At 30.0% G+C, this 12,483-nt stretch overlaps 1 protein-coding gene across 11 annotated transcripts in view; it reads right to left on the minus strand.

Moving 5' to 3' along the window:
- LOC107436894 (zinc finger protein rotund) overlaps nucleotides 1–12,483 on the minus strand; it is a 318,292-nt gene that overhangs the window by 214,809 nt on the left and 91,000 nt on the right. For 7 of the 11 annotated variants that reach the window (XM_071184145.1, XM_071184138.1, XM_071184144.1 and 4 more), the window contains one exon: nucleotides 6,111–6,167. The exons of the other annotated variants lie outside the window; for them this stretch is intronic. In XM_071184145.1, coding sequence (XP_071040246.1) covers nucleotides 6,111–6,167 — 57 coding nt within the window. The remainder of the gene's footprint in view (nucleotides 1–6,110; nucleotides 6,168–12,483) is intronic. 11 annotated transcript variants of the gene reach the window in all.

Here is a 12,483-nt window from a genome sequence, read left to right on the forward strand (position 1 = left end):
AAAAATCTACTGTATAATTTTAATAAACGTGATGTCAAGTAAAAATAAATATTTATTAATAAATTTGCTTTGCCACAACTGAATGTTTTCTAAATCTACGATTTTACGTCATTTTAGAGCCGTAGTGGCATAGCCTTAGGGGATAGAGTGTTCGCCTTCCAATGAGGTGAACCGGGTTCGAACACCATCGATGGCTGGCTGGTCGATACGAATTCAACACCCGGCTTGTACCGACCATAGTGCTGACGTAAAATATCCTCAGTAATAGACAGATTATGGGTAAGAGTTCCCTTGCCGTCAGGTTAACCGTGGGAGGTTTTTGTGGTTTCTCTCTCCATGTAACTCAAATAAGGGTTAGTTTCATCAATAAGTCCTCCACGAAGGCAAATTTCTCTGCAATACTTAGGAGTTCCCTTGTCTTCTAGATTGGGTTCAAAATTACAAGGCTACGGAGTTGAACATTAGTACTCCTATATCCAAAATTGGGTCGGCTGTTCAACGACTGTTATAAAAACAATTTTGCTACTTGAATTTTCGCTTTTCAACAAAAAGACTTTACATACGAATACGTTTGGTTGCCTAGTATTATTCCATATTTTCGTGGTAAGTCCATTTTTACACTAAGAAATAAAAGTATGGCTAAAGCTACCAAAATATGATAAAGCTTTACGTGTTACGGGATTTATGGGACACCAGGGTTGGAGTTTTTGCCGGCAAAAAGGGGTTTTTGCCAGGACAGTGGCAAAAACCTGGTAAAAACCGGCAAAAACTGGTAAAAACCGGCAAAAACCAAATTATCTAAATTGCTGATTAAATATTATTACAAAATACTTGAAACAAATTTAAATCAATCATAAGGAGGTAATTGTTCTCNGGCATAAAAACCATTTACTCAATTAAATTTATTTTTCAGTTTTGTATTTCTTACTAAATGAGGGGTAAATACTAAATGAGGGGTAATTTTCAAATCCAGAATTTCCAATGAATTATTACCATGAAGAACGGAAAAATTACCAAATGAAAGCTTGAAATATCATTTGGTTCTATTAACCAGAAGTACAATTATTAAATTTTTCTTTTTTTTTTATGAAAAATGTCATTACCATACAGTTCGGCAATTTTACTAGAATTTGTTTCTCTGTGTAGGGCTAATATTCACCTTTTACTCAAATTGTAGTTTATGCTTTTAAATTCAAATGATAAAAATTATTTCTGGTGTATTAGCAATAGAGAGCATGTTATTTGCATTCAAGTTCTAGTGGTAACTTTGAAAAATATTTTTGACTTCACTAAAGTTTTTCCAAATGGGTTATTCGAACGGTATTTTTTCTTTCAGCAAGTTGGGCAAAATTATAAGACAAACGTAGAAAATAAGACAACTCGCGATCTATTTCTGACAGTTACAAGAAAAATATTTTTTCTATATACAATTAAATTATACCTATCTTGCTTCTCAATCTGATTTGTTATGTAATTTACTGATCAAAGATCCGCAATATACGCTAATGACTTTCTGTTAAGTAAAGACTTAGCATAATTATTATATTATAGAATGGAATTACATAATTTCTGCTAAATCCTTACCATAAAAAAAAAGGGGAAATTTTCCAAATAAATGGTTTAAATACCGTATTTCGTTTGTTTTAGTAACCAGTCATTACCATACCGTACGGTAATTTTACAAGAATTCGTATCTTAGTATCGGTGAATTTTTAAAAATTCTACGTATGTTTTTGTGAATAAGTTAAATTGCGAACCTGATTTTGAGAAAATCACAAAACCTGTGGTATGTTTGCACTTTTTGTAAGAGGTCAGTCTTTGTGAAACATCTACTAATAATTTCTACTTATAATGAATATGGTTCTGTTTTTATAAAAATAAAAAAAAAAGCAAAAACCAGGTCCCTCAAGGAGTTTTAGTTATAAGATTAGGAATTAAGGATGTTATTGAATCCCTTTTTCAAAAGGAAAGTTTTGTGATGGGTCCGTTTTTGTAACAAAATATTTTTGTGAAAGGTCCATTTTTGTAACAAAATACTTTGCGAAATGTCCGTTTTCGTGATAAAATATTTCATGAAGGATCCGCTTTTTCAATAAAATCGTATTTAAAAGATCCGCGCAATAACAAAAGAAAAAAGAAATGAAAAAAAAATGAAAAAAAAAAAAAGAAAAACTCTCCGTTAACGTACCTAAATTTTCTCCTAAAAGAACTCTTATCAATATACTTATCATTAACTAACCACCATCGCTGCGACGATGCATTTTAAATCGACGGTATATTTTTAAAAAACAGATCGAACTTTTGATTACATTTTAATTATATTATCACTCGAAATTTCAACACAGTACAACATTTCAATATATCGATATATTTACATATATTATTGAAATTTAACTAAATTAAGCGTGGCGGTTTTATTTAACTTTGACATTAAATAATATGTATTATACTCTTGCAGAAAACCTTTTTAAAATTTTTTTGAAAATCAATCAAAAAGCAAAGATTTTTTTTTTTTTTTTAATTTCAACAGTCGAGGCTGCAATAAAAAATTTAATTTATTCTCGAAAAATAAAAAATATATATTTAATCTTTAGATATTCTATTTCTTTGAAGAAAAAACTAAAACTTTAAATAAATTCATAATGTAATCAAAAGAAATTGTGAATCATTCCAACTCCAAAACAGCGAAGCTAAAATATATTAAACTTACAAACAAAATATTTAAATTTTCTAAACAATGAAAGCGATATCCCTTTAAAAAAATAGTCCGACATCAAAAAAAAGCGGAAAAAATAGCAGCGAAGATTTAAACATCGGAAGAAAATGTTTAAGCGAACTTTTCTTGCAAACTTCTCTTGCGACGACTTCTTTTTTTAATTCTTTACCTTTAAAAAAAAACACACATTTTTTTCCATTAAATATTTAAGCAAAAAGGGAAAAAAGATGGAAGGGGGAAAAAACGCAATTTCGTGCATCATTTAACACTTCTTCAAGTGACGCAATTTTTCCGTATCCGTTAAATATTTTTTTTCCCCCTCAAATTTCTTATTTTTACGTACCAATGGTTGAATGCCTTTGGAATGCATAGTGCCGATCGGGAAAAAAAAGAAGTTTAGACCGGGATAACTTAAACTAACAGAAAAAGTTTCTAAGGTACTTAAATTTCTTCAAGTAACTAGTTTATTTTGTGGAAATTTAATACTCAAAGATCTTAAATGTTATGTATCAATAGCCCTGGTCATCATGGAGATGATTTATGGTAGGTAGCGCAATAGAAGGGTTATAAAAATGTGTTTTATTTATTAATTGTTCTAACTTCATGATTTTCCTAAAGTTATGTTTCACAATTTAGTACAACAACCAGGGATCTGTCCAGACATTTTGTCCGGTTTTCTTGAAATTGTGAAAAAATTACTCACATTCTTTCAACCAGGGTCCGCTTTTATGAATTTGTGCAAATAGGGTCCGGTTATTGCAAAAACTTTTTCAAGCAGTTTTTAAATTGTAAATAGATAAAAGATTATGCTCGGCACTGTAAAATTATAATTTAAAAAAATGAAATTCTCAAAAATAAACAGCAGTTGCTGCTTCGAAATTAGAGATGCAGCATACAAATATTTGGTATTTAGCCTATACTGCTGAACGCAGAATATTCATTTCGGACGAATATTGGAAGAATCGTCTGCCGAAGACAAAACTTAATTCGTTTACATCCATCTTTCTTGTTTTCTGCCCTGGGAAGGGTTTATTCGATTAACAAAACAATAGTGAAGATAAACAAATTTGTGAAGGGTACGATTAAAAGAAAAATCATTTCGTGAAGGGTCCGTTTTTAAGTTAAAATATTTTGTGAAGGGTCCGTTTTTATGAAAAGATATTTTGTGAAGGTTCCGTTTACGAACCCAAATTTTTTCTAAACAGACCCCTGATAACGCCAAAAAATTTATGTCAATAATATAATTAATGCCAATAAATAAACTTATGCCAATAAGTTAACTCATGTGTAAACCTACACTGTAAAAAAACTAGGTAAATCCTTAACCAGTATTTAGTGCGAAGTTTCTTATTATCCCAAAGTTTAGTGAAATGAAAGATCATTTTATTTCAGTTACACCATAAATTGTGAAGTATGATCGATAAATATTTCCGCGATACAACTGCCTGCACCAAAATTTGAGAGACACAAAACTGTGACGGTGACTGTAAACTAAACGATATTTGTTTACGACGCCATGTTTTCTTTACGATTCGATCTCGGTGTATCGGGACGACTAATGCATGTTGTTTCAAGTTTCTACTTATTTAGTTAGATAAATGGTTTGAATTAAAGTTCATTTCTTTTTTATGTTGCCTTTTTAAATTTGCTTGGCTGTATAAAATGGTAAGAGGTATGTCATAAAATAACTTTTTACGTTAAATAGTTCTATTACGGTAAATAGTTATACCGGCATTTGAGAGCTTTAAATATACCTAATAATGGTGTAAACTTCCTCTAATTTTATGAAGAAGAAAAAAAGAATGAAAATATGTGTTTTTCTTCAAAACACGTACTTTTGGTGCAAGCTTCTACTGATATTTGGAGCTAGTAAATATAAAAAAATATGATAAATTTGAGCTCCATTTTATGTAGCCAGCAAATGCATATTAATGTTTGGTGCAACGTGGCTCAGAATTTTTAACAGTGTAGGCCGATAGGCTGATATAAAATATAATACGTTAACTTATGTCCGCATAGTTTCAAAGATGAAACTCTCACTTTTGACGATTCAGCTGTCATTGAGGTATAGTTTGTTAATTTTAAGAATCATTTCGTCACGAAATCACGTGATTTGTGACGAAACGCGAAATCCATATATATTAAGAAAATGTTTCTTTAACTCGCTATCTCATCGTAATGTGTTTTGTGAGACATTAACTATAATGACGAAACTAGAATTAAGTCTAGATCATCGAAAATAAATTGACGATTGAGTCGACTGGCCAGCATGCGTCAAGGAGTTAACCTCGTGCCAGGAAGATCTGAGGTTCGAATCTCGTTTTGGGGCGCATGTGTAACTTATCTCTATGTTCTATATGTCCTTGCGTTGTTGGGGCGAAATTGATCCACCTAAAAGGTGCCCACGATAAAGTAATTATGTGAAATATTAGGCATTACGAGATTTTTTTTTCTTTGGAAAAAAAAATAGAATGTGAAAATTTCTTTAATTTTGACGAAATTCGCTTCCTTGAAAAAGTGACGATAGTTATTTCGACACATTGACGAAATATTTACTCGAAGCATTTTCCAGGAAACGGTTTCATCAAAAAAAAAAAAGTTCCGTGGCATTTGAGAATTTATTTTTTACAGGGCATGTTAACTTATGCAAACATGCTGATATATGACTAAAAGTCAACTTTTGCCAATAGGTTAACATATGCCAATAGGTTAACTTACGTCACAGTAAACTATTCGAATAATTATAGAATCAATGATTTGATATTCAACTCAATCTACTATTTTCATACATTTTTTCGTTTTATTAAGTCATGCATATTTTTAAATCTCTTTTGATAATTTTGTTCGGATCCGCAAGTTTACCTTTTTTTTTCCTAACAATATTCGTAGCTTGTTGAGTACGTGGTATTAAAATATAATAATAATTGTATGACTTTGAATGTACACAAATAAAAACCTACGATACTGTTAAAGTTATATCTATGCAGCTTCGACTATGTTTTAGTGTAGAGAGATATAAATGCATTAAAAAAAAACATATTCAAAATTTCCATAGTGTATTAAAGTAAAAATATAAAAACTCTTACTAAATAATATCCTTATATCATTGGTGCGTAATATGATGAAGAAAAAAAAACTTTTAGCTTTGGGTACATACTAAGGAAATATTACATAAAACCATACAAAATTTTTTTCTAGTAATTTTGTATGTGAAAAGAAACCTTATAGAAATCAGAAGGAAAAAAAATTTCACTTCTAAATGCTTACTATCGTAAAAACATAAAAATAATAATAATAATAGTAATAGTAATAATAGTATGATTATAGCTTTGGTACGTATTGGTGTAAAAACATGCAAAATCATAAAATAAAAATAACAGCATGCAGTATTTACCATAAGGGTCGATGAGCGATCTTTCCAATTCAACGGGGTCTAGAAATCTGTGAGTAGCTGCAAATTAAATATAGCCAACTACAGCAAACAAAAATTTTACAACGAAAACAAAAAATTAAAATCAAACAAAAATATAAAATTAAAATAAACATAAATAAAAATAATAATAAAATAATAACAAAAATGCATAACTAAAAACCATTGAATCTCTATAAAACAATGCCGAAAGTGTGCTTGTTTTGAAGCAGCTGGAAATATAGGCAACTACAGCAAACAAAAATTTTACAACGAAAACAAAAAATCAAAATCAAATAAAATATTAAATTAAAATAAACATAAATAAAAATAATAATAAAATAATAACAAAAATGTATAACTAAAAACCATTGAATCTCTATAAAACAATGCCGAAAGTGTATTAGATTTGAAGCCGTTGGCATTTTCAGCGAAGAAATGCATGGTAAAGCAAAATATTAGAAATAAAAGGGCCGGGATAGCCTGTTTGGTAGAAGTTGGGTCCATGTCCAAGAGGTCGTGAGTTCAATAACCGCCGGCCGAAGTCTCCCCGTGTAGTAACTGACAACTGGTGCACGTGAAATCTGTCGAGTAACGAAGTCCTCCAAGTTTCCATAACAAATCAATACCTGTGGGGTTCTGAATTGGAGATTGATTGATCTCTGGTTCTGGTCAAAATTACGTTCGGTGGATGAATGAATGGATCTATGAATGGGTCCTCCCTTTAAAACGGACCGTGACGTGTGTGTCTGAAGACATATTCTTGGCCATAAATGGCGTCTCTAAAGGACAGGAAAAGCACCCTCTGCCTTAAGTTCGCTTGGATTCACCAAAAAAGGGTTGCTGGTTAATCGGCAAGTGGTCTTAGGAACAACAACATTGACTATAAACTAGATGCAAATACAAATAAATGTCTGAGTTGAAAAAGAAAAAAATAACTTTAAAAATAGAGAGTAAGAAAATTAATTGTAAAACAAAAGATGTAAGTTTTATGAGGAAATCATTTAGACTGGCGATACTTTAATAAAGTACTATTTTACGTCTGAGTAGGATGCTTTAGCTGAGAAACATAACGAAATGCAGCATAGGCAGATTTGGGGTTCTGTTTTCGCCTTCAAGATTGGCAACTTGAAATTGGTCCTTAACACGCCAACAACTTCATTCCATCGAGATGTATGTGCATGTGTCGAAATCGCAACAACATTATCTAGCTTGATAAAGCCGCTTAATATAAGAATTTTAAAAAAAAGGGTAAGTATCATCAAGAAGAGCGGAAAATTTAATATTGCATCAAACTACTTTCAATTTACAATAAAAATTCTTATTCTATAAAAGACATGTTGGAATTATGCGTTTAACCCTTTGACAACTATCGGGACTCATTTGTCCCAACAAATGTTTAAAAATTACTAATGGACATTAAATACGGCCGGGACACATATGTCCCAGCCTCTAAATTGATAACTGCTAGTCAGAAAAATCCCAAATACTAAATTTGCCTTATTTGTGACCTATTTTGTCCCTTTGAATAATAAACGGGACAAAAAAATCATTTTTTTTTTTAAATTCGCAAAGGGTTAACAACACATTTGATAAATTGTCACTGTGAGGTGTCTTTTTGTGTTCGAAGTTTTGCAGTTTCTTCAACATAATCTTCTAATTTTTGCATTTTTCAGCGTTTACGATAATCTGCAAAAATTAATTTTATATTTTAAAATTACTTTAAAACTAAAATTTTTATAGACAAAAAGCTTTTAAAATGAAAAAAAAAAATTGCGATCATTTTCACGAAAAAGCGCAAGATTATTATTATTATTAATGAAGTAAATCATAACAGCTTTAAAATACAAAATTTGCTTGCAATAGTTTTCAAAAATAAATTTTGCATTCAGTTTCTACATAAAAACCATTAATATGCAAAACTTGTTTTTAGTTATTATCTAGAAAAATATTAAGATTTAAAATTTTTCTATCTTCAAAACTTTTTAAACACGAAATTTAAATATGAAATCTGCAACATAAGATTTTGCATTTTAAAAGCTTTTTAAGTCAGGATAAAAAACGTTTCGATGAAGTTAAAACATGTTGAAAACAACGAAATCTGAATTTCCGTAGATAATTATGGCGATGAGAAAATATTCATTTAGCAGTTCAGTTATACAATAAAAATCTATACACAAACAACAGGTTATAAAATACTTTTTCAATTGCAAATCAGCTATCTTATAATAGATACCAATAAAATCGAAAAATATTCGTTTTATTCTGCCGTCTAGACTACTTTACTAATATTATAAAATCATAGGTCGGTATCAAAAAGAGGAAATAAAAAATCAGCTGGTAAAAAATATGCATTTTGAAGTAATATCAACATTTAAAATAGCCAATTCTTCAGAAAAAGGGGGAAATTTCTTCCTTATTTATCGGCGCTATGAGTGGGATATAAGATTATAAATTGCCTATTGTTCTTGGCTACATTTGACACTATAACTGAAATATTCAAATCAGTGAAGAGAAATGCGCTGGAAAATAACCCTTTCGGTACAAAACACACCAGACATAAAAAATTTTTAAACTTCCGCTGCATTTTTTCCCTTATAAATAAGTATTTGTAAGCCATTAAAATTGCTTATTTATCCATATTTTATGTTCATTATCCGAATTATTGATCACTTTTAAAAAATTTTTAAGCATCCAACTTATTCGACGTTAAATAATTCCAAAAAGACATAATATCTTCATTAATTTACTTATAATTCTTTACTTTTATTTGATTTGCCACATTATATGTAGTTTTGTTTCTTTTCATTGTTAATGTTTTTTTAATTCCAAATTCATCTTCCATTCCGAAAAACAGTTGTAGAGATAAGTGGAAGAACATGCTAAATGTCAAGCTTCGCCAGTTCTTTCTATTTTGTTTTCCATATTAAAGTTTCATTTATTTTTATAGTAAAAGCTTTTGTCATTCAGATTCTGAACTCATTTTCAAATGTGACACGCAGTTGTAGGTGGACGAATAGTTGACCGTAAAACATTGTTAAGATTTTTTCATTACAAATTCATCTTCCATTGCGAAAAACAGTTGTAGAGATAAGTGGAAGAACATGTTAAATGTCAAGCCTCGTCAGTTCTTTTATTTTGTTTACTATATTATATTGATGGCTTCTTTTTCATTCAGATTCTTAACTCAATTACAATTGCGACACGCAGTTGTAGAGATTGGTGGACGTATGATTGAGGGTAAAACATTGTTTTTCCATTCCAAATTCATCTTCCATTCCGAAAAACAATTGTAGAGATAAGTGGAAAAACATGTTAAATGTCAAGCCTCGTCAGTTCTTTTTTATTTTGTTTACCATATTATAGCAAAGGCTTCTTTTTCATTCAGATTCTGAACTCAATTTCAAATGGGACACGCAGTTGTAGAGATTGGTGGACATATAATTGAGATTCAAACATTGTTAAGTTTTTTCATTCCAAATTCATCTTCCATTGCGAAAAACAGTTGTAGAGATAAGTGGAAGAACATGCTAAATGTCAAGCTTCGTCAGTTCTTTCTATTTTGTTTACCATATTAAAGTTTCATTTGTTTTTATAGTAAAAGCTTTTGTCATTCAGATTCTGAACTCATTTTCAAATGTGACACGCAGTTGTAGGTGGACGAATAGTTCACCGTAAAACATTGTTAAGATTTTTTCATTCCAAATTCATCTTCCATTGCGAAAAACAGTTGTAGAGATAAATGGAAGAACATGTTAAATGTCAAGCTTGAGTTCTTTTCATTTGATTTACCATATTATAGTTTCATTTGTTTTTTATGGTAAATGATTTTTTCATTCAGATTCTGAACTAATCAGATGCGACACGCAGTTGTAGAGATTGGTGGAAGAATAGTAGAGTGTCAAACTTTATTNTTCCTTTATAAATAAGTATTTGTAAGCCATTAAAATTGCTTATTTATCCATATTTTATGTTCATTATCCGAATTATTGATCACTTTGAAAAAATGTTTTAAGCAACCAACTTATTCGACGTTAAATAATTCCAAAAAGACATAATATCTTCATTAATTTACTTATAATTCTTTACTTTTATTTGATTTGCCACATTATATGTAGTTTTGTTTCTTTTCATTGTTAAGATTTTTTAATTCCAAATTCATCTTCCATTCCGAGAAACAGTTGTAGAGATAAGTGGAAGAACATGTTAAATGTCAAACCTCGTCAGTTCTTTTATTTTGTTTACTATATTATATTGATGGCAACTTTTTCATTCAGATTCTAAACTCAATTACAATTGCGACACGCAGTTGTAGAGATTGGTGGATGAATAATTGAGGGTAAAACATTGTTTTTTCATTCCAAATTCATCTTCATTCCGAAAAACAATTGTAGAGATAAGTGGAAGAACATGTTAAATGTCAAGTCACGTCAGTTCTTTTTTATTTTGTTTACCATATTATAGCAAAGGCTTCTTTTTCATTCAGATTCTGAACTCAATTTCAAATGCGACACGCAGTTGTAGAGATTGGTGGACGTATAATTGAGATTCAAACATTGTTAAGTTTTTTCATTCCAAATTCATCTTCCATTGCGAAAAACAGTTGTAGAGATAAATGGAAGAATATGTTAAATGTCAAGCTTCGTGAGTTCTTTTCATTTGATTTACCATATTATAGTTTCATTTGTTTTTTATGGTAAAGGATTTTTTCATTCAGATTCTGAACTAATTTTCAGATGCGACACGCAGTTGTAGAGATTGGTGGAAGAATATGTTAAGAATCGAAATTCATAATATTTTTATTTATTTATTTCTTTTAGCGTTCATAGCTTAGTTTGTTTTCATGAACTTTTTTTCTCTGATTCTGAACTTATTTTTCAATGCAACACACGGTTAGAGAGAATGGAGGAGATGGGAGGATGAACATTTAAACTTAAGTATCTAACTTTACAATTCTTTTTATTTAGTTTACGGTATTATAGTTTCCTTTGTTTTGCAGTAAGGGGCTTCTTTTTTATTCCGAATCTGCATTTTCAAATGCAGTACACACTTGTAGAGATTAGTGGAAGTATATGTTAACCGTTTAAGTTCCTCAGTTCTTTTTATTTGGTTTACTTTGGTAATCTTATTTGGATATCTTTTTATTTGGTTTGTTTTACCAATAAAATAGCCATTAAAATAACATTAAATACCATTAAAATAAAATAATAACGAATTTTAATTACAGATTCGTCTGTCTTTTCATTAAAGGTTTTTTTTTTTTCATTCCAATTCGAAACTCCCTTTTATGTGCCACACAGAGTTCTAGAGACTGGTGGAAAAATATGCTACTCATTAAATTCCGAACTCGTCTTACAATGCGATACACAATTGTAGAGATTGAAGGCAGAATATGCAAAGTGACATTTTTGAAAATTTTAAATAATCAACNAAACTACTAAAGTGATATATTATTACATTATGATTTAATTATGGAATAATAATTTTGGTAATTTTTTTGTAATTATTTATATTTATAGTATATATTTCAATTTTAGGAATAATTTTTTATCAAAAATGTGTTTGGCAAAAACCTGTTTTTGCCAGGCCGGTTTTTACCGGTATTTACCATGGTTTTTTCCACCTGCGGCAAAATCTTGCCAACCCTGGTACTTACTATCGTTACAGTGAAAAATGTTGTTAATGTAAGTTAAAACGCCTATAGTTAACGAAAATATATTCCATCCATATAACCAGGGGTGTAGGCTAGCGGGGGACAAGAAAGGACATTTGTAAACGGGTGCAGCTTTGGCCGCCTAAATTTATGAAAAAAGAATTTCAGAATAAAACGCTTTTCTTTGAAATGTATCTTGTTTTATTTACAAGTTATGGGCATCATGACTTGTTCATATTTTTATCTGATTTTAGTAAAAATATTCTAGTAGTTTGCTTTGCACGTAGGTTTTTATTTGTTTTATTAAAAATTATTTCGAACAAATTGGTGACACACTGAAAAAATTGCCCTTAGATATTATGCTCTTACAAACGTTTATCAATTAATCGATCTCAAACAATAAACGTGATAAAAAAAAACATCCATGTATAACAGAAATTACATTAATAAGATACACAGTTCAGTTTTAAACTGCATCAACTGAAAATTTAAAAATCTATCAAGTTGTGATGTTTCCAATGCAAACACTTATTAAATGTATAATAAAAAAATTATAAAAAACGGTGGATTTCAGTATTTTACATAATTTAAAACTTAAAAGGGTGCTGAAAGGTTTCTTAAATCTGACATCAGGCTGCATTTGAACGCAAAAACTGAGTTTTTCCCAGGGCTCTGTAAACCATAGTTACGCCTCTGCATTTGGTT

This window comes from Parasteatoda tepidariorum, chromosome 8 (assembly GCF_043381705.1).
Source record: "Parasteatoda tepidariorum isolate YZ-2023 chromosome 8, CAS_Ptep_4.0, whole genome shotgun sequence".
Lineage (NCBI taxonomy): Eukaryota > Metazoa > Arthropoda > Arachnida > Araneae > Theridiidae > Parasteatoda > Parasteatoda tepidariorum.